Genomic DNA, 23,989 nt, shown 5'->3' on the forward strand with positions numbered 1-23,989 from the left:
CTCCAAGGCTAATATATCCTTCCTAAAGTGCGGTGCCCAGAACTGAACACAGTACTCCAAGTGTGGCCTAACCAGGGCTTTGTATAGCTGTAGCATAACTTTTACCCCCTTGTACTCCAGTCCTCTAGATATAAAGGCCAGCATTCCATTAGCCTTTTTGATTATTTTCTGTACCTGTCTATGACATTTTAATGATCTATGTACATAGACCCCTAAGTCTCAATGGACCTCCACTGTTTCGAGCTTTTCACCATTTAGAAAGTACTCAGATCTATCCTTTTTAGGTCTAAAGTTGACCAAGGTTTACCTCCACTTGCCTATATTGAAATTGATTTGCCACAGTTTTGCCCATTCACTTAATCTATTAATATCTCTCTGTAATTTTATGCTTCCATCTACACTGCTTACAATGCTGTCTATCATTGTGTCACCAGTAAACTTGAATATGTGGCTCTCTAGCCCATCATTTAAGTTGTTAATAAATTCAGTGAATAGTTGAGGCCCCAACACAGATCCCTTTGGGACACCATTAGTCACATCCTGCTAATTTGAGTACCTGCCCATTATTCCTACTTTGTCTTCTGCTGCTCAGCCCATTTCCTAACCAGGTCAATAGTTTGCCGTCAATTCCATGAGCTCTGACTTTCGCTAACAGTCGCTTATGAGGGACTTTATCAAATGCCTTCTGGAAGTCCATATAAACAACATCCATAGACATTCTCCTGTCCACTACTTTGGTCACCTCTTCAAAAAATTCAATCAGGTTTGTCAGGCGTGACCTACCCTTTGCAAATCCATGCTGACTCTCTCTGATGAGCTGAAAATTTTCAAGGTGTTCAGTCACTCTATCCTTAATTATAGACTCTAGTAATTGCCCAACAACAGATGTTAGGCTAGCTGATCTATGATTCCCTGGGTTCCCTCTCTCATCTTTCTTAAATAGCGGCGTGACATGTGCAATTCTCCAATCTAAAGGAACGGTTCCTGAATCGAGAGAACTTTGGAAGATTATAGTTAGGGCATCTGCAATGTTCTCACCTACTTCCTTTAAAACTCTGGGATGGAAACCACCTGGGGATTTGTCATTCTTTACAGCCACTATTTGCTTACATTAATTATGGTGAGTCCCCGGCCCTGATTCAAAATTAGTTTCCCTGGGGTGTCCAGCATGCTATTCTCCTCTTCTGTAAATACTGACACAAAGTAATTATTTAACATGTCCGCCATTTCCTTATTTTCATTTACAATATTGCTATTATCAGCTTTTAAGGGGCCCACATTGCATCTGACCACCCACTTTTTCCTAATATAATTGTGAAAAATTTTTGTGCCGCCATGTTGGGCATAATGGGCCACCTATAGTACCTTTGGAGTGATGAGAAGACTCAAGTGTTGGTGGGAGAAGGGATATAACTGTACCTAACTACTCCTATTTATATTTTAACCAATTTAAATAAAATATAACAATTGCATTTAAAGTACTTTTATTAGTTACTTTTTCCGTGCCGTCTATAAATTCGATAAAGTACTCTCTCCAGCAGTCTTCTGGTGAAGAGCTTCTGAACTTCAACCATGGAAAGAAGCAGTGTTTGAAGAACAGTTGTGACAATGAGGGCTTACATTGGCACACTATGACCTTCGCACTAAACTAATTCATGCAGGCATAAAGCAGTAAATCCCAACTGCAATTAAAATAGGATCTTAATTTTTTTAATACACGGAATGTAATTAAGTAATGATATCTATTTAAAGTCTAGGTATTATAGCAATGTAAACTTTAATAAACACAGAAAACAATGAGCCCTACCCGAACTGGTACACAAGTACATTGGGCTCGATTTTAGGAGGGAGGCGGGTTGGCAGCGGGAGGTCGACTGGGCGCGCGCCCAGTGAATTCGGGGTGCTCCGCACACAATCGCAGCCTAGTTGAAGGCACTTACCTTGGCTTCCGGGTTTCGTGCTGGAAAGCTGTGGAGCCGCATCATAGGCTGTCAGCTGGAGGAGCCCTATTTAAAGGGGCAGTCCTCCACTGACTGATGCTGCAGAAAGGAGCCAAAATTACAGCACGGAGCAGCCCAGGAGGAAGGCTGCTCCCAGGTTTAATGATGCCTCACTCCAGGTCCTACTGGATGGGGTGAGGAGGAGGAGGACAGAGATCTTCCCCCCGGCGGGCAGGAGGAAGCGGCCTGCCTCTGCCATCACAACGGCCTGGCTCGAGGGGGCAGAGGAGGTCACCAGCACCACCAACATATCACGCACCTGCATACAGTGCAGGAGGCGCTTCAATGACCTAAGTAGGTCAGCCAAAGTGAGTACACTTACTCATTCCACTACACTCTGTCTGCCACATCACCGCCCCCACTCCACATCTCCTTCTGCACAGCCAACACTACTCTATCACTCCTCACACCCACTCAAAGCTCATCCTCATCTTACCTGCACTTACTCACCTCGCCAGTACCTCATCCCACCATTACCACTCAACCCAATCCTCATACAATCTCATGGCTCTGTCTCATACTCACCCTCTCATGCATCTTTTTCACAGTCAACCTCACCCAACCTGCCACTACCTGTGCTGCCGCCACAGGGCATGTATCACATATGTGTAGTAGGAAGCGTAAGGCAAACATGTTGTGAGCATGAAGGGGATGCACAAGGGTGTTTGAGGGTTTGTCATGGTTTTTACTTAGACTTGATTTCCGATCAACTCACATTACATATTATATTGTCACCACTACTGCCACGTCTTTGCAAATCTTGTCTGGTTTGTGCAATAATGCCCTTTCCTGAGGATCACCATGAAGACCCACACCTGATGCCACCCATTGTGTCACTGCAGAGTGGGGTTAGGTATATTTGCAGGGCTCTTTTGTGCAGACGACTGAGAGATGACGGCGATGTCCCCGGTGGCACCCTGGAAGGATGCGGAGGAGAAGTTGTTGAGGGCAGTGGTGACTTTGACAGCGACAGGTAAGAAGATGGTGCTCGGGCCAGCCGGGAGCAACTCGGCATGAAGGAGGCTGCAGATGTCCACGACTACATGTCGAGTGACTCTGAGCCTCTGTGTGCTCTGCTGCTCAGAGAGGTCCAGGAAGCTGAGCCTTGGTCTGTAGACCCTATGGCGAGGGTAGTGCCTTCTGCGACGCATCTCTCTCTATGGTTGCCCTTCCTCCTGCTGTGCAGGTGGATGTGTCACAGCACTCTGTTGTGGAGCTCCACGTGTCAGAGGTGGACGGCGTGGCCGGTGAGGCTGGTGATGCTGTTCGTCCTCCGAGGAGGTCATGACTGCAGCTACGGCGGCCCCCATCCGGAAGATGTACGTTTGAGGGGGTCCGCAAGATAGGTAAATGTGTCTGGACACCGGGGTTGAGGTTGCAAGTTTGTGAATTTTATTGTTAGGAGGAGGGTGGTGGAGGCCAAACTTTGTCCAAAGTGACAGAGTGGCCTCCTGCAATGAGTGAGGGTCTCCCCCCACCACCTGTCAAATGGACCTTTGTAGCTGCCACAGGCTGACAGCTGCAACACGTCCATTTCAACTGGGAGTGTTTCCCCCAGTACGGGAAACATGCTCAGTTGAGTTGAAAATCCCACCCCTCCTAAAATAGCCAACAAATCAGGTCTGCAAACGAACTGAACTATCTAATTAATTGGTTTAAGTGGGATCCCGCCAGCTTTAATTGCCGGCGGGAGTCCCGCATGCGGGGGCTGTGCGCGCATCTAAGCGCGTCATAGGGGAACTCGGAAGTGGGCGTGTTGGAGCCGGGCTCCGGACCCGCCCCGGGAATCCCCGATTTTCGGAGCCCCCCCGCCACGAACCCGCCGTCTCGGACGTCCGAAAATCGAGCTCATTTTCTCCAAACTGACCAAATAAAAGGAGTAGTTTAACAGTTTCGGAAAGGACAATATTGTCCAGTTAGATGCTTCACAAAACACTTTCCTAGGTCAGTAAACTCATCCAATGTACTACATAAAATAGTTTTATTTTCAAAAATTTTGAAAAGAAAGATATTTCTCCCAGTGGGCAATATGGAGCCCACTGAGTTGATTTTTGGAGCAGGCTGTTCTGTGAACTGTGGCAGTCAGAAAACTCCCCAGTGAGGCACTACCACCCCTTTAATACTTTACTTATAAATGGTTACATCTATGTTTGCATACTTCAATCTAAGCTGTAATATAAACACCTGAGTTTTGTCTAGCTAATAATAATTTAGATCCATATACATTGATGGAAGCAAGTCAATGGACATTGTAAGAAACATTATTAAAGAAATCAAATATCCTTCAAGTGGAAAGAATAAACAATTTAAAATAGTATTCCCAGGTAGTTTCCCTTCATATACAACAGCAGAAGTGCATATATCTACATATAAGTACATATACACAAATAAAGTTTACATAAACAAATATATAATATGCACAAACTAATCCTGATTGATGGAAAATTCTGAGTGCGTACAGTGATATACTCAGGGCAAAGGAGTCTTATTTTTTCTATGTAGGATCATCTGTCAGCTGTAGGTCAAAGTCATGACTGCAGACTGACTGTGCTCTGAGCCCTGTTGTGCTCCCAGCTGGGGGAGGAGAGAAGGGAAGGGGAGAGGCAATGGTAACCTCTAATTAACCCCATGGTCTGTGGGACAAACAATCCTGCCATAAACCACTTTACTCAGCCTTTTCAGCCACAACATGTTGAAAGATTCATTCTTCATTATGACAAGTGCCACTGGTGTCTTTAACACATTGTAACCTAAATACATGCTCTTAAACAGCTGTGAAACCATCATTACCGTACTAAGGTTAACATTAATACAACGATGCATTGTGCCCCTCCTGACAGGCAGTGGGACATTAAGGAATAAATAAGATTACTTCAAGCACAGACAATTAAAACAATAGATATGAATAGTGCAGTGTCAAAGTTCTGTAAACTTTAGATTGGTTTAATGCAAAAAATATTGTTTCTTTAGCAAAAAAATTATTTAGGAGAAATAAACAGTAAATTTATGCCCAAAAGCATTCTTGGTTTATCTCAGAAGAGGAAAAGTACATATTTCTATCTCAAACACCCAGAATTGTATACAAACAATCCAGACATTTTTGGATGCCATCGATTTGTATGGCTAGGTGGCATGCAAATGTAAATAAGGCAGCATCAAAAAATATTTTCTTGAATATTAGCTGAACACTGACAAGGATGATTTTAGCATTTGAATACCAGATTACATTGGCCATGACACTTATTATGCACTTTATATTGACATATAGAGATGAAAAATACAGTCACTTCCCAATCTGCTTTTAATACGAGACAACTCCCCTTCTTTTCCCTCATAAAGATTTAAATTTCAGCTTTACCATGAACTAATGCTGGAAGCTTGAAAAAATCCAAATATTTTATTAATCTCCTTCTGTTCCCTCTCATTGAATTCTGAAATGTTTAAAGGATTACTACAATAATACTGAAGTTCTATTCTCACCAAAAAAAATAATTGTGGAAACATTTTAACTGCTAAAAAAACGCCTTGGCTCTACTGCATAAGAGCCTAATTTTTAAAACTAATAATACCACAGATAGCATATCTTCACCTATCATTCCCCAATGTTCTTTTTAACAATAGCATTCACTTTAGACCAAAATGAAACAAAGAAACAGACTTCACGTGCCCTGCGTAGAAGGACGGAGCTGTTTGCAGCGAACAACAGTAACCATGTACTGATGCATCTTTTACTTCAACTGGAGGGCCCTGCCCATTAAAAGAAGAGTTCAGGAGGCTATCATGCGATTTACATCTAAACTTAATATACTATTTAAGAACTGACATTTCAGGTTGAATAATGTAACCAAGGAATTCACTTCCACATTCTGCATTTTCTATGTTCTGTGGTTTTAAACCAGCTGAATTGGTAACCATCAGGAAGGGGGAAACATAGCTATTGTTCACTTTAGCCAACCAGACTCTTTATCTGGCATTAGGCGATATGGAGCAAAATAAATAATAAAAAAGCACGAGTACAGCTACATTACATCTTCTCACAGGAAAGTAAAATTAACTTTAGAAAGGTTAGCTTCCACACATGTAAGCACCATTGATTTGAGAATTGAATCTATTGCTGAAGAACAAATCAGAGATTCTGCATTATTTGGTTGCATTTAATTTAAAACAAGTAAAATGATGGAGTCATGCTCCTCCTTTACCAGGCCCATCATCTCACAGCAATTGGTGAAAGGTTTAAGACTTTGGGGTTATGTTCATGCACCCTCTTATCTCAGTTGCCTGGATCAGCTCTGTCTGGGATAGTGCGTGGTCACTGTCAAACACAACAGCTTCATGACTGCCTGTACTACATCCTGAAAGACCTGTGTTGTCCTGAGATTTATGTGAATTGAGAAAACTTAAACATATCACATTTAAGATACTCTCCCTTAAAAAGGTTAAAACATTGTTCATGGTGAATTGCCAAACCTGATGTTACAGTACTGAGGATTTTAATACTCAGGCCAGTCAATGATATTGGGAGAACTGCCCAGTGCCGACATGCGTAGAAGGACAAAATCCCACCTCCACTCATTGTAAAGTCTAGGAATTTGTAATTGGACCATTCAGACACACGTCTAATTTTCAGGAATCCAATACTGGTTTCAAAGAGCCATAGTGCAGAAAAAGTATTTGCAATTATTATGTACTGCTCCTAGCTGTCTTCCACAACTTATGATATGCACTAGTGGCAGTATATCAATACTATTCTGGACACCCATGCATTCAACTGATGCATTGCGCCCTTGAAACATATGGCTGAACCTAAAATTGTTCCAAACCACTCGCCAGTGTGTTTGTAGGAGAGTTCTGTTACTTCACAGCCTGGGCCAGTAAGCAGGGTGTCCCAGACTCAAGAGGATGTAATTCCTTCCAGACCATCTCTTCATGGTTCTACAGCAAGTGCCAAAACCACAATAAGCCCATTGTCTCCTTCTCTCAGCAACAAAAGCGGGTTGATTTCATGGAAGAGCGAGGGTTAATTTTTTAAAAAGAAAAACGCATCAAAAATCGAGACACATTAATATTTGTTTACATTTTTGCTAAAAAGGATTTACTATTTGTTTATTTGTTGTCACAGGGCAAGAGGTTCAAAACTAGCAAAACGGCTCTGCTTTTTTTCACGTCTTCAGTGTTGAAAGCTGAAGACAGTGAGAGAAAACACTTGGTTTTCCTAAAGTCTCAACTGTTCTCTGTTAAACAATACAGAGCACATGATCTTGTGCATATTGCTGACTGCCTTAAAGGATCTGTGGGAAATGTCAAATTTATAGCCCTTCGGGTGATTGGTAGAAGTTTTTTTTAAGGCAGGCCTGTTGTAGAAACTAGGCCTGGAGAACGTTTTTGGCTAAATCCCAGCTAAGCAGAAGGAAGCCATGTCCCACACTTCCCCTGGGATCTAATGAAATATATAGCCTGTGGGGCTCCATTCAATTTAGTTATGTAGAATACTTCTTGCATCTGAAAGGCCAGTTCTAGCTGACACAAGCATCATGTGTCTAGGGCTGCCTGCTGCTAGGGTGCTCCTGTCTACCCTAGTTATAGTGAAAAGTTTTCTAACTCTGCCTCCTACCAGATAGCTCTCAAGAAAAATACCTGAGTCAGTGGGTAACAGCAGTTCAGACATGAGTTCCTAAGCAATCCCTACATGTCGGGGCTGTTTGAAAACTGGCTTCCTGCTATTGTCGGAGCCTTAGGCAAAAACAGAAACTTGAAACACTGTAGTTTCAGGAAAAGAAACAACTTCCAAATTAAGAGGCACAGCTATTCAGTAACTGAGCTCCAGCACTGCCCAGAACCATCTCAAAGTTGCTAACCTTAGTGATTTTTTTCTTAATTAAAAATAATGCAGTTAAAGTTAGTGTTTACAAATGTACTATTTCAACATCATAATATCATTTGAACTCTCTTTTAGAGTATTCCTATTTGGTACTAGAGTGGGAACTGGGTGGAAAAAATGATACACGGTAAATTTTGACAGTCCAGGTCAGCAGTGATTGTCCGATAAACACTGGCCATGGGCGAGGTACCTCAGAAAAAGTAAGTTACAGTTTCTAAAAAGACATTGGGATGGATTTTAAATCAGAGCGGGTTCCCATTCTGGGTGGGAAGAAAGTGCAGAGCGGCTGCCAGCGGGGGAAGATTGGGCGGCCCTTGGCCATCTGCCGGCTTGCAGGTAAGTGGCGAGGAGGGAGCTTCAGGATGGTCTCGTGGGAGAGAAAGCGCGGGGGGGGGGCGGAGCCCAGGGCAGGGGAGACTGTGGTTTTCCTTGTGGGGCATAGAAGTGGGAGCACCCCTGCTCCTCCGAGCCCCACAAAGGAATTTCTTTTACTTACCTGGAGGGCTTTTTCGTCCTCCTAGCAGCTGCCGACCTGCTTCAGCCTGGCAGGAAAGCCGGATGCCCCGGTTAAAACATCATCAGGGTCCTGTTGATGAGGTTCTCGCATCCGCTTGCAGAACCCTGCAGGTTGATATTGGAGATGGCAGGAAAGGGTCGAGTTCCAAGCGGGTAAGTAACCTGCTCGTTTTTAACTACGTAGGAGTTTCCTCTGAGTGGGTAGGGTTAAAATCGGCTCATTGATTCCTGTCATGTGTCAGTAAGTTGATACACCATACAGTGTGCACCTGAACCAGACAGTCCTGGAAGTCCCAGGATCCTGCTGTACACTGAACTACCCAACATCATCTGGGCAGTAGTGGGTAGATGCTAAAATTGACTTGAGTCCTAGGGCTTAGGACAGAAATAATCAGCAATGGTTCCTACAAATATCCACAATCTCCCACTGGAAGTCTAAGTAAGAACTATAATGGGTATCAGAAAGCTAAATTAGGAGGAAAAGTTAAGGAAGTTCAGTTTGTTCCTTTTGGAAAGAAGATATTGGAGTTCTCTACATTATGAAACGGATTATAAAGCGATCCAGCCAAATTGTTCGCTATTGCAAAAGGGTTTCAAATATCACAGGCCATCAATGAAAAAATTTTTAAATCTAGGAGAAAAGAGAGACAGAATCCTTTTGCCCAATAGGAAATATACGCTATGCAATAAGTTACCGGGGAAAACCATTTAGCAGTCACTTTGGTGTGCTGGTTGTACTCTCACCTCTTCAGGACTTAAGTAGATAATCTAGGCTTCAGCGCAGTACTGAGGGAATGCTGCACTGACTGAGGTGCCGTCTGTCAGATGAGATTTTAACTGAGGCCCTGCCTACCTTTTCAGATGAACATAAAAGATCCCATGGTACTATTCAAAGAAAAACGGAGGGTTCTTCGCATATCTTGGCCATATTCATCACTCAACCAACATCACCAAAAAACAGATTAACCAGTTGTTTGCCTCATTCGCTATTTTCTTGTTGGATGTTATGTTTGCTTTTATAAGAACAGTGACTGTGCTTCAAAAATAATTAATTGGTTGCAAAGCACTATGGGACACCCTGAGCTTCAGAAAGACACTATATAAACACAAGTTATTTTTTTCTTTTATTCTTAAGCAATAGAATAATTTGGTTCAAGAGGCAACTCAATGGGGTAAATATTTTAACCGGGAGCCGGGAAGAGGGCGGGGTGGTAATTCCTGACCGGAAACCCGGAAGGACGGATTTCCCGGACGTCCTTACGATTTTGACGGAAGGACGTCTTTCTTTTTTTTTTGTAGGTTTCCCGCCCGACAGGCCAGCCTATTTGACAGGAGGGGAGAACAGCCAACGAGCGGATGCCAGCAGGTAAGTTGTAGATGGTGGCGGGGGGGTCGGCCTTTGGGGAATGTTGGGGTTGGGGGTCGGTCATCAGGGGAGTTATCGGGGTCGGACATCGGGGGGAGTCATTGGGGTCGGGGGTCAGTCATCGGGGGGGGGGTCGGAGATTGGGGGGGGTGGGTCGATCGCATTTGTGGGGTCATGGCAGGTAGGCTTGTTGGGCCTGGAGGAAGCATTCCTGCTCCTCCTGGCCCACAAGTAGTCCAATAAAGGCACTTACCCGCTGGTCCGGGCCTTCTCTCCTCTTCTTACATGGTGTGAAGCAGGAGGGCTGGGAATCCTGGTCCCCAGGAGTTAAAAAATAAAAAAGCTGTCAAAATGGAGGTTCGTAGTCTCCTTAAAAGCTTTCACTGACCGACCCGCCTCCTAAGAGTGGGTTGGTCACCCGCCCCTTGACTCGCCTCCGTGAAAACCGGAAGTGGGCGGGTTGAGATCAGGTTTTAGTTTTTTTTTACAATTTTTACCCCCAACCCACCCGATCATGGGGTTAAAATTTACCCCGATGTGTTTCTGGAAAGAGATGGGAAAGAGGGGCATGGTGTGAAGGTAATAAATGGAATAGATTTATTGTGCCTAATAGGCTTTACTTATTCTAACAATTCTAATGTTCTTATGCTCCTCAGACCAGCCATAGCTCTTCTTCTCAATCTACATCTTTATCTTTGAATATAATGCAGCCAGTGGACTTGCTGAAGAGTAACCCCTTCCAGTCCCATCAATGTCCTGTGCCACTCAAGGCTGGATTACTTTTGTACTGTCTTGATTTAATGTTTGATTGATCAAAAACTGTTACTTGAACTTCAACTAGAGAAAATGAATTCTAGATGGGATTAAATGCATTTTGGAGAAAGAAGGAGCTCGTCAGCAGATGACAAAAGATCATGTGAAGAATGAAAGCTCAGGGCAAAAATTGAAGGATTGAATGGACTAATAAACACAGAGGTTATTTTCAAGCTGGCAAGTTCCATTATACATATATGGTAACCTAGGAAATGAGTCAAAGCTTACCAACAGCTTCAAGAAAGCTGTAACATTTCCAAAATAGTTAACAACTCAAAAGTGGGCCCAGACATATTGAATGGCATGTGAAAAGGAATAATTACACTGAAACTTCAGTAAGGACACAGACTTGTAATTTAAGCTGTAAGTATACCCAACATTCTTTCACTCGTATTTGAGAAAATAAATTATAATCTTGATGTTGAATACAACTGTTCAAGGCACAAGCTTTAATTTAATTAAACACTTTGGGATGTCCTGAGGTTGTGAAAAGTGCTATTTAAATGCAAGTCTTTCTTTTTTTCCAAATGGGTCTGGGGTACCCCCACCACCAAGAAACATTTTTGACACTTTATTTGGTGAATCTTCAAGTATTTTGGAGTCTACAATGAACACAGGCATTAGTTAAAAAATAAGTAGTTAAAAACGACTCTTTTATCAGCTAACTGGAAATGAATGATTTTCTGTATATTTTAACACTTTTTCCCAGTAGCAGAAGATAATCTAATAGTGCGAGAAGAAAGTTTTTAATTAATTTTCTTTTCTGAAAAAAAATGCCTAATAGCAAATAGAGTTTCAGAACCTGATCTTACTGATCATAGGATTATTCCAACCAGGGCTGCAGGCATCAGATTTAGAAATGTGCACACTCTTAAAGATACCTCCTTATCAATCCGTGCCTGGGGATTCATTCTGAAGAATGTTAAGCACAATTATATAGTACAGTCTTTGTATTTTAAATGCTAAAAAAAAACAGAAAAAAAATCACTCTTCACTTTTCATGGAGGGACTCTCCTCCTCCACATTCCTTTCTACAGTTCACAATCAACTCCCTCCTACCAGCCCCTAATTCAGAGGCACTCTAGCTTCTCCGTACTCAGTCCAATCTCCACCCAGTTCACAGAAGCATTCTCTCCCCCTCCAAACTTCTTAGTTCATGCTGGCAGTCTTCTCCTCCTCTTCCTCAGTTAAAGCTAGTGCACTCTTCACTGCCATCAACTCTCAGCCCCCCCCCCTTAGTTCTTACTGGTTCTACTCCTCCTTGCCACCCACCGCCCCCCCCCCAATTCAACCTGGCAGTCTTGTTCCCAACTCCCTCAATTAAAGCTGGTGCTCTCCTAATGCTCCAACTTCCCCATGTCATGCTGGTACTCTTCTTCCCCCCCGTCTTCACCAGTTCAACCACCCTCTCTTTGACCAACGTCATACTGGCGTTATTCCCCGCTCAGCTCTCATTCTACCCTTATCATGCTGCCACTCTCCATCCCACCACACTAGTTTAAGTGGATATTGCAAGCCTCTATGATGTGTTATATTCGGACTTGAAGAAAGTCTTTGATAAAGTTCCACGTGAAAGGCTGCCTTGGAAGCTTTTTTCTTTATTCGTTCATGGGATGTAGGCGTCGCTGGCGAGGCCAGCATTTATTGCCCATCCCTAATTGCCCTTGAGAAGGTGGTGGTGAGCCGCCTTCTTGAACCGCTGCATTCCGTGTGGTGAAGGTTCTCCCACAGTGCTGTTAGGAAGGGAGTTCCAGGATTTTGACCCAGCGACGATGAAGGAACGGCGATATATTTCCAAGTCAGGATGGTGTGTGACTTGGAGGGGAACGTGCAGGTGGTGTCGTTCCCACGTGCTTGATGCCCTTGTCCTTTTCGGTGGTAGAGGTCGCGGGTTTGGGAGGTGCTGTTGAAGAAGCCTTGGCGAGTTGCTGCAGTGCATCCTGTGGATGGTACACACTGCAGCCACAGTGCGTCAGTGGTGAAGGGAGTGAATATTTAGGGTGGTGGATGGGGTGCCAATCAAGCGGGCTGCTTTGTCCTGGATGGTGTTGAGCTTCTTGAGTGTTGTTGGAGCTGCACTCATCCAGGCAAGTGGAGAGTATTCCATCACACTCCTGACTTGTGCCTTGTAGATGGTGGAAAGGCTTTGGGGAGTCAGGAGGTGAGTCACTCGCTGCAGAATACCCAGCCTCTGACCTGCTCTTGTAGCCACAGTATTTATGTGGCTGGTCCAGTTAAGTTTCTGGTCAATGGTGACCCCCAGGATGTTGATTGTGGGGGATTCGGCGATGGTAATGCCGTTGAATGTCAAAGGGAGGTGGTTAGACTCTCTCTTGTTGGAGATAATTGCCTGGCACTTGTCTGGCGCGAATGTTACTTGCCACTTATCAGCCCAAGCCTGGATGTTGTCCAGGTCTTGATGCATGCGGGCACGGACTGCTTCATTATCTGAGGGGTTGTGAATGGAACTGAACACTGTGCAATCATCAGCAAACATCCCCATTTCTGACCTTATGATGGAGGGAATGTCATTGATGAAGCAGCTGAAGATGGTTGGGCCTAGGACACTGCCCTTGCTTAGGGTAATGGCTGATCTAGGTAAAACTTGGGGTTCAATGAGAAATTGGATAAAAGGAAGGAACAGTGAGTACTGGTTAGGAGAGTGATACTGGGCTGGGGAGATGCACTGAGTGGAGTGCCCCTGGGATCAGTCCTGGAAAATGTACTGAGTGGAATGTTTTAGGGATCGGTACTGGCAAGATATACTAAGTGTAGTGCCCCAGGGATCAGTGCTGGGGAGATGTCCTGAGTGGGTGTCCAAGGGACTAATGTTGGAGAACTGTACGGAATGGTGTGCCCTGGGGATCGTGGCTGGGGTGATGTACCAAGTGGAGCGTCCCCTATTTATTCAGTAGGAAGAATTTGGTCCAGTAAGGGTTAACAATACATGTTACAAATTTCTAAGAACAGAGCTGGAATACACAGATAGCTTTGTGACTGTTCACCTTCTTGTATCAAAAGAAACAAAAAAGAAGTTGATTAGATATTTTCTCTGAACAGAAACGTTTCTATCTGCTTACAATACAATTTTTTGTTTCTTCATTTCTGCAATCAGAATATCCTAACTCAACATTTGGAATCTTGGACTGTTTTTGATTATTCTTCTAGAACACTGAAGGGAGAATATTTTAGCCTGTCCAATACTGTATTAACTATTAAACTATGGGAATTTGTAATGGTTTAGCGACAGTGTTGTGAAATGTGTTCTGGGCTTTAAAATATACATTTTTCAACTTCTTTTCGAAGCACTTGGAAACTTCCTTTTGGACATCTACTGTAATGCTGCAAATATCAAGGGGGATATACTTCTTACCCTCCAGGGTGTCCCATTTCCTGGTAAATCTAACACAAAAGGACAATGAAAAATTCTGCAAGCATAAACAATTGCAAGATTAACCAAAGATGGTGGTGATGGCCCTTGTGACAGGACAAAGCACAACGGATTTTGTTTTTACTCTTTTTAAAATAATTTCTGATTTGTTAAGTAATGTGACTTTCAGTGTAGGCCGAGTGTGGGCCTTGAGGGAGAAATTACACCTAGCATGAAATAAACATTCAGCTGGCTAAAGCAAAACCGCACTGTTGTGGGAAGGAAAGCCCACAAAGAATGAAAATAGAAAGGGTCCAAAGTTTTGGCAGAGTGACATTATGAAAAAAAAGTGAGCAGTGACTCATTCTGGCAGTCTACCTCAAACCCTTCATAGCCTCTGGCAGAAAGCCTCAAAGGAGACCCATGGCCACTGCCAAGCCGTGAAACATCACAAGTATTATCTGAGAAAGAATCTGGGACTATTTTTTTTTTATGAACTGTTTTGTTGAAGTTCTTCAGCTTCAAAAGAAATATTGTTAAAGAGATACTGCCTCGTGAATGCCAATAGTATCTGCAATATTACATGCAGCAATTCAGAACACATTTCAGGTTTTTTAAATTACAAATTAAAGGTTGTTTGTTTTATGGGAGGACTGTATTGAAACGCTGCCTGGATCATCAGAATCACTCTCAAAGCCTAGATTTTTCAATTGGTGATATTTTGATGCCAGAGTTAGCACCTTTAAGATAAAAAGGTTAACACTGCATTAGAATAATGCTAATCTGGGAATATATACAGTGGTATACAAATGAGTTTTAATGTTTCTTTTAAGTAACTGAAATCTTTTTTTAGTAACATTTCTTGCCACATCGGCTGTATTGAGCATTGTGATGCTAGAGCAGGTGTTTTGTTTCTGCTATCATACACATATGGGTCGTTTATTAATAGGATCATATTCTAGGATCATGTACCAGTCCAGCAGTTGAATGATTTTCATCAGAAAGGACATTCAAACAAGTTACAAACAGAAATTATTTGTGTGTGCACTAAAAATTTTTTTAAAATATTATTTAAAATTGAATCTGAACCTTCTGTCAACTCAGATGTCTCTAGGGAAACAGGCAAATATTGATTCTAAAACATAATTTAATATCTCTCCCTTTCCCCAACATTAAAAAGTTAATTATTTTTAAGCACGGCAGTGGCACAGTGAATTTAACCCACCACAAGAGTACAGAAGGCACCAAGACAAGCATTGAACTGAGGCCAAGCTCATATATATATGAAACCAGGACAGGTTGAAAGATGCATCTCCTGGTGCCCAGTTTAAAGCAGCATTGGTAAGGGACTGGGATCTGGTAAGCTGCTATCTCTCGGAGACATACGGAGGCCATGGGAACTTTGCAGGGCATTACTTTCTCCTTCTTCATTTTGCCTCCCCATGCTTTATGTCATTCTCCAACTGACAAGACTGATAGGTAACCCATTCGCTGCCATCGCCTCACACCACTCCAAGAACAAAGGAACAGCAGAAGGAACCATTTTGTCAAACTCGATTGAGTAAGACTAATACCATAAGCCTCCATCCACATTTTTTATTTCTTGTATTGCACTTGTGTCTGGTGGCACTTGTGAGCTGTTGTATTGATGGTAAGCACGATGGGGGTGAAACTAGTCTTTGGCGGTAGTACTAAGGGGGTGGTAGCGAATTGACAAGTCTGTTTTACACCCCGCTTGACTTTCTTTTCCATGTTAAAAGGACATAATTCATTTTGGAGTTTTTGATAATCCCTAAATAAAACTTATTGTTTTCAGTTTTTATAAAAATATAGTAAAAGAAAAGAAAAAGAAAGAACTTGCATTTAAACAGCGCCTTTCACGACCTCAGTACGTCCCAAATCACCTTACAGCCAATTAAGTATTTTTCTGAAGTGCAGTCACTGCTGTAATGTAGGGAAAAGCAGCAGCCAATTTACGCACATCAAGGTCCCACAAACAGCAATGAGATAATGACCAGATAATCTGTTTAAATGCTGTTGGTTGAGGGATAAATATTAGCCAGCACACCAGGGAGAACTTCCCTACTCTTCTTCGAATAGTACCATGGGATCTTTTGTGTCCACCTGATGTACTGCCCCTTTAAGAACTGGCAGGCAAAAATTGTGCATGCGTGTGTGTGTTTAGGGAGGGAGGGTCTGTGTCCTTCCATCTCTGCTCCCCTCCAGTGGGCTGCAAGCTGCGGAGTCAAAACAGTAGAAAGCAGCCTGCCAAGTCATCGAATCTTGAAATAATTAGCAGCATATGTAAGAGAACCTCAGGGTGACAGGGTAAGGAAATAGCCAAGAAAAACAAAGTGGACAATTCATTTTCTGCAAGCAAATGAAGAAACGTCATGCCTAGGGGCCCTCTGCCTACTCTGATTTAAAGTAGGATGGAAATAAATGAATAGACTTTGTGAAATCTTACTCTATCTATAAGGTGCTCACATGACACAACTGCAGCTAAAGGGAAGGTTCATTGTGCAGCCATTATTGAAGCTGCAATCTCCACTTTCAGTATACTGGATGTTTATCCAACTTACTGTAACAGCAAAATTTGAAAGGTTTTAAATGAGAATAGTTGGAGGCAAAGGCTATTGAAGCAGAGGGAAGGGGCTGATCTTTGCAAAACCAATATACAAAAGAAAAAGAAAGGAAGTCAATAGTTAAACTTCAGCAAGGAAATAACATCCATTTATATGTCACCTTATCACATCACTCAAACATCCCGAAACACTCCATATAGAATGAACTGCAGCCATTGTTGTGGGTAGGCGAACATGCTACAATTTTGCACACAACAATGTCCACAAACAGCAAAAAGATTGTTGGTGGAGTGGTTTAGGAAAGAATTTTGGCCAGGACACCAGCAAAAGTCACTGTTCTTTTTCAAACAGTATCATGGAATTATTAAAGTTCACTTGAACCACGTGCACAGGTAAGTTTAACATTGCACCCAAAGGATGGAACATCTGACAATGCAGCACTCCCTCAGTATTAGAATCATAGAATGGTGACAGCACGGAAGGAGGGCATTTGGCCCGTCGAGTCCATGCCGGTTCTCTGCAAGCGCAATCCAGCTAGTCCCACTACCCCGCCCTTTCCCCATAGCCTGCAATTTTTTCCCCCTTCAAATACTTATCCAATTCCCTTTTGAAAACCATGATTGAATCTGCCTCCACCACTGCCTCAGGCAGTGCATACCTGATCTTAACCACTCGCTGTGTAAAAAAGCTTTTTCTCATGTCGCCTTTGGTTCTTGATCCTTCCGCCAATGGGAATAGTTTCTCTCTATCTACTCTGTCTAGACCCTTCATCATTTTGAATACCTCTATCAAATCTCCTTTCAACATTCTCTGCTCTAAGGAGAACAACCCCAGCTTCCCGAGTCTATCCTCATCCCTGGAATCTCTTCTGCACCCTCTCTAAAGCCTTCACATCCTTCCAAAACTGCGGTGTCCAGCTGTGGCCGAACCAATGTTTTATAAAGGTTCAACATAACTTCCTTGCTTTTGTACTCTATGCCTCTATTTATAAAGCCCAGGATCCTGTATGCTTTTGTAATCACTTTCTCAACCGGCCTTGCCACCTTCAAAGATTTGTGCACATATACCCCCAGGTCTCTCTGTTCCTGCACCCCTTTTAGAATTGTATCCTTTAGTTTATATTACCTCTCCTCATTCTTCCTACCAAAATGTATCACTTCGCACTTTTCTGTGTTAAATTTCATCTGCCACATGTCCACCCATTCCAGCAGCCTGTCAATATTCTCCTGAAGTCTATCACTATCCTCCTCACTGTTCATTACACTTCCAAGTTTTGTGTCATCTGCAAATTTTGAAATTGTGCCCTGTACACCCAAGTCCAAGTCATTAATATATATCAAGAGCAGCAGTGGTCCCGGCACTGACCCCTGGGGAACATCACCACTGTACACCTCCTTCCAATCCAAAAAACAACCGTTCACCACTATTCTCTGTTTCCTGTCACTTAGCCAGTTTCGTATCCATGCTGCCACTGCCCCTGTTATTCCACGGGCTTCAACTTTGGTGACAAGCCTATTTTGCGGCACTTTATCAAACGCCTTTTGGAAGTCCATATACACAACATCAACCGCATTGCCCTCATCGACCCTTTCTGTTACCTCATCAAAAAACTCAATCAAGTTAGTTAAACATGATTTGTCTTTAACAAATCCGTGCTGGCTTTCCTTTATTAATCCACACTTGTCCAAGTGACTATTAACTTTGTCCCAGATTATCGTATCTAAAAGTTTCCCCACCACTGAGGTTAAACTGACTGGCCTGTAGTTGCTGGGTTTATCCTTACATCCTTTATTGAACAAGGGTGTAACATTTGCAATTCTCCAGTCCTCTGGCACCACCCCCGTATCAAAGGACGATTGGAAGATTATGGCCAGCGCCTCTGCAATTTCTACCCTTACTTCCCTCAGCAACCTAGGATGCATCCCACCCAGACCGGGTGACTTATCTACTTTAAGTACAGCTAGCCTTTCTAATACCTCCTCTTTATCAATTTTTAGCCCATCCAGTATCTCAACTACCTCTTTTACTGTGACTTTGGCAGCATCTGCTTCCTTGGTAAAGACAGATGCAAAGTACTCATTTAGCACCTCAGCCATGCACTCTGCCTCCATGCGTAGATTTCCTCTTTGGTCCCTAATCGGTCCCACCCATCCTCTTACTACCCGTTTACTGTTTGTATGCCAATAGAAGACTTTTGGATTCTCTTTTATGTTAGCCGCCAGTCTATTCTCATACTCTCTCTTTTCCCCTCTTATTTCCTTTTTCACTTCCCCTCTGTACTTTATATATTCAGCCTGGTTCTCACTTGTATTATCAACCTGACATCTGTCATACGTCCCTTTTTTCTGCTTCATCTTACTCTCTATCTCTTTCATCATCCAGGGAACTCTGGCTATAGTTGCCCTACCTTTCCCCCTCGTGGGTCTGTACCCTGCACTGAGTGAGAATCAGGAGGCCCGAGGCCGGTCCAAAATTGAACCAAGTGCCTCATTAATGTTAAGTGGGCAAGCTACTGATTTGTGTTGTGTGTCAACAGGCAGCTCGCCCATTTGAAGAAATCAATATCGGAATGCTTGCCTCACTGGCAGCGGCCTGCAGGAATGTCCCGGGAGGAGGGAGGAGCGGCAACAGGGGTGGGGGCGATTGGGATACTGTGAAGTCAAGGGAGCACCCCTGCCCCTCCTGGCTCCACAGCAATGTTTTTTTTTGTGTTTAAATTTCTTTTTTTTTAAATTACCTTTTGGTGGGGTAAGACTCCAGAGCAGAGCAGGCCTGGCTCCTGTTCCACTCTGCGATATCCAATTTAGTAAAGGGGGCCTAAAACAGGCGTTAGGTCTCTCATTTACATATGTAAGGGGCCTAACACCAGTTACCTGAAAAATGACCCAACCCAATATCGGGACACACGTCTTTGAGCCGTCCTTTGGGCACCTGTAATACGGGCGCAACGAGGTCCAATTTCTAGCTCAACATCTTGAGACAGGGCTTTTTCTTCTTTCCAGTAATGTCAAAATATATATATGTACTGTATTGAAGTTATTTGCATATAGATTACATATCTAATAACCTATTAGAAAATATAAATGAATGCAACTATCAAAAATAACAGATACAATGTGAACATATGAAATCCTATTAGTAGTTCACACTGTATATATTGCTGATCTATTATTGTTCTGCAAGTGTCTTTAACATTCTTGCATCTGTCTCCTTGATTAGATTTTATGATTATTTTTCCTGTCAAAATTTGACCAAGAAGAATAGATGGAACACTTCTGAGGCGTTGGATAAATTCAGGGAATGCTGACTTCATGTTTTGAAATAAGCTGCAAAGGTTCACACAAAGGATAGAAGGATAATGTATCTCCGCAGAGACATGATCCCTTTACAAGGCCTCAATGATTAGGATACAGTTAGGCTATGAAAATTCAGCTCCAAATTTTGTCATAGATATCCAGCCTGTACATAAAAGGTAGGTGCTTGAAATCAATGGAATGAAAAAGATAAATAACTGTGGAGAATTTACTTATTTATTTTAATACCAAGATAAGAAGGGACATAATTGTATCCCTGCTAGAAACGAGTAAATGCTTTGCGGTTTGTGTGTTTGTTCATTTAAACCCTTCCCTGCATACCCCCCCCCCCCCCCCCACCCCACCCACTACTCTGCAAAAATTATTTAGCTTCCTACATCTACACTAGTCCAGCCCGGAAACCTCCACGGACACAAATGTCTCATTACACTTCAGCGGTGCACTAAGGCTCCATTTCATGGTCACTTCCATCAACAACCATGCACAATGATCTGGACAAAACTGGAAAAACTCACCCTTTAGTGAACACCTCCATAGAACTTAAGACAGGACTCTAACCTGGATCTTCTCACCAGAAGGTATAGCACTCACACTGCCACTGCCATACTGTCATTTATTTTAATCATTACAAATTATGGAAAACAGAGATTTTGAAAGCAGAAAATAAAGTTCACATGCAAGAATAAGAGATTGACTGAGATGGAGTTTTGAGATGGAAAACAGTTGGCAGGTGTAAGGACAGACAGGTCCAATGAAAGTCCCAAAATTATATCTATCAATATTTCCTTTAAATAAAAACACCCCTCTTTTCTAATAATCATGTGATTTAGTTGGGGATGGACCAATAACACTTAAAAATTTGTGTGATGAATTAATGGTAACAATCTCCATCAGTACTTGATTCTCTGAAAGAACACAATGGTGTGCACGTGAATGTGGCACCTTGCATTGTCACTAATAGTCAATGGGAATCCAGTACAAAATGCAGCCTTTGATCAATCTTTATTAGTAGGCTAGTAAGCAGGACTATCTGTAAAATGTAAACAGATTTTGGAGTCTTGGTGGGGGGAGCAGGACATACCAACCATTGGTTCTTTTTACACTGTCATTTAGTATATGTAAGCCTACTTTAAACCCTACCCTGCCCCCACACACCCCACCCCACTCTGCAAAAATAATTTAGCTTCCTACAACTACTCCAGTCCAGCCTGGAAACCTCCATGGTCACAAATGTCTCATTACACTTCAGCAGTGCAGTAAGTCTCCATTTCATGGGCACGTCCATGAACAACCATGCACAATGATTTGGACAAAATTGGGCAATTCTAATGCTAGTTTACAAATTCCAAAAAAGGAGGCATTTTCTTACATTGGTGGACTAAAAATGTCAATATTGCCAATTATTGAGAAGAGGCAGATCCAATTAACTTTAGTCACACTGGGCACCCTCTACTGATGTTATACGTCACACTTGGAAGAAGCCTTGATCCACCAAAGTCAGCGTGATTGAAGCTGTGTTTTTTGTGCATTTCAGAATGCATCAATTAAAAGGGCTGTGCATACCATTCTCATATGTGGAGATATCACACACTAATACTGATAAACTGTACCCAGCTGATGCTTACCACACAATTGTGTCACAAACCTTCTTTATAATGCACGATATTAATACATTGTTCATAACAGATACATCCATGTACAATATTAACATGGAGAGGATATTTTTTCTGTTGCAAATGGAACAAGTTGAGGCAATTTCTACATGAAAGTATTAATGTCACTATGACCGTAGTCTGAAAGATCACTACAGATGACTAACATTCCTGAAACTCTTACAATTGGGAAGATGAACAGGCAAAATATTAAAGGCTTCCTTTCTATATAGAAAATGGAACTGAATAATTGGTACAGAAAGAGGAAAGATGATACTAGAGACAGAAGTGAGAAAGATAAATATATTTACCTCAAGAAATATAAAAACATGAAAGGTAAATTAAGTAACCTCTTATATTTTAAAACTAATTTATACATATCAGTGTAGTTAATTTCACTGTGATCTGAGGTGATGACTGTAACGGAATAGATAATATTTAAAAGAAAGTATATCTTCGTAATGTTGTGAGGGTGTAGCTGGGAGCTACACCAATTGGCAGAGGAAAACGGAAATTTGACACACACTGCTCATAATTTTCCAACAATTAAAATGAATGTGCCCAAAATGTTCAATTTGTGTGGTCAGCGGGCAGATTCCCCAGCTGCAGTGCCAAACTTGCCTATTACCCCCAATGTCACAATAATTCCAATACCTAAAGCAGTAAAATATAGAAGATAGTAGAAGCATTGTATTCATGTGTATGATATTTTAGCATCAGCTGTGTTACGACATTTTGTAACTTTGTTCTATTTATAGATTTACAATGTACTGAGTGTTGAATGTTGAGAGGACTAAGGACTTGGAGGATCTTCCACTGGATGGTACCTTTGGATGGGAGGAGGGGAATCTCAGTCACAGGAGAATTGATGCTGGTCGTAAAACACCAACTGAGAGGCATTCCAAGAACTTGAGAGATCTCTGAATGGCAGTATCCTGGAGCAAAGCGGAGAAGGGTTGTTAGTTTCACACCACGGTGGTGAATAAATTGACCAAGCCGTCAGTCTGCTCTGTCAAATCTGCATAATATTACGCTAAGTGACCACATCAGTATGTTACCAGACTGTACACTGACATGGATTTTGCCAATGGCCTGATTGAGCAGCTTCAGGAGGCTCTGGAATAGTGGTTGCAGAATTGAATGGTTAATGTGTCGTTGCAGGTACTGCACAGTGTACTCCATAGATACCTTGTAGAGCAGCCAGTCTCTCCACCACTCAGCAACACAATGTGAACTCTGTTTTCCAAGTGGCATGTTTTTGGTTCTTATTTTTGCCTTGGCCAAGGATTCAGTGTCTTCCTGTCCTGTGCTCCTCTAAAATGATTATAGCCCCAGGAATTATCACAACAGAAATTGGTGAAACTGACTCATCTGTGGAGAGACATAGAAGAGACTACTGCATTAGTAACTTTGAAGTACACATGCACAGAAATGTAGAAGGTCTGCCGCAAATGCCACACAGACATAAAATATGGAGTTCAGCTAAAGTATATAAACTCAGGACTTTAATCATGTAAATCATGAACTTACAATCTGATAGCAATAAGTTGATTAATGCAAACAATGGTTTCAAACTACTACTATATGGGAAGACTGTTTAAAAAGAAAATATTCCACACTTACCTGGCTGTTCAGAATCTGGGATCAGGCCTTGTGGAGTAGATGGAAATACTTGACGATCATGCATTCAGGTAAAACTAGTGTTTTTCTGTAGCACAGTGCTTTTTTTTGTTGTTGCTGTGCATTGTCCCTTTCTCCTGGCAATTCACTTTCTTCACTGCATTTTGATGTTGTTAATCTGTTTACAACAGTCTTAAAGCAGTTGCGAAATTTTGTTTAAGATGCCATAGAACATGCACATGCTCAACTTTCTGTGGTTGGTGGCATCAACTTTAGATGGTTACACAGCAAAAGGCACCTTTGCTGTGTAACCATCTAAAGCGCTGTAATGCCTGCAAGTTGGGTACTGCCACTTTAGTTTCAAAAAACTAGCTTCTCAACAGCAATTTGGGCAAATCACATGCAACTGCCAGGGGCAGATGGAATATATCTGCAATGGCTGGACTTTTGAAATATAGTAATAATTAGGCCAGAAACTGGGAGCACAGTGTCTCTTTAATTTATTACGACCCTCACTGATCAACAGATGAGATGGATATCCAACAAGCTAACCTCTAATGAACTGCCCTATTTCTCATTTTTCTTCCAAGCTGTGCTCCATTTGGCAAGGTTCAGTACAACACAAGCCATCCTCTGGCAGGCAACTTTGTGTATACGCATCTAGTATCTTGAAAGCATCAACTCCTTGCCAAGTGCCACTATAATCCTAAAAACCCATCTTCACAGCCAACTCCTCAGTCACGGAAATACAGTGTTTGCACTGTGTAACTTGAACCTTATCCAATTTTTCATTCGAGGTAAAAAGCTGCTCCTTGCCCTCCTCTGTCTTCCTTTTCTGTTTTGTTGCCACATAACCACCTTGTTCTACTCTGGGG

The 23,989-nt window shown here is 42.3% G+C and overlaps 1 protein-coding gene across 12 annotated transcripts in view; it reads right to left on the reverse strand.

Annotated features, from left to right (window-relative positions):
- The window catches only part of nfia (nuclear factor I/A), a 438,666-nt gene that overhangs the window by 227,543 nt on the left and 187,134 nt on the right, over nt 1–23,989 (reverse strand). Inside the window, exons 3-4 of one of the 12 annotated variants that reach the window (XR_010963864.1) lie at nt 22,683–22,865; nt 21,475–22,429 (exon numbers count right to left, since the gene is read on the reverse strand). The exons of 10 other annotated variants lie outside the window; for them this stretch is intronic. Coding sequence is in view for 1 of the 2 variants with exons in the window: in XM_067990285.1 (XP_067846386.1) it covers nt 22,783–22,865 (83 nt within the window). In the remaining variant the exon portion in view is untranslated. Of the gene's footprint in view, nt 1–21,474; nt 22,866–23,989 lie in introns of those variants that run through there. One more of the 12 variants, XM_067990285.1, reaches the window with a different exon arrangement.

This window comes from Heptranchias perlo, chromosome 9 (genome assembly GCF_035084215.1).
Source record: "Heptranchias perlo isolate sHepPer1 chromosome 9, sHepPer1.hap1, whole genome shotgun sequence".
Lineage (NCBI taxonomy): Eukaryota > Metazoa > Chordata > Chondrichthyes > Hexanchiformes > Hexanchidae > Heptranchias > Heptranchias perlo.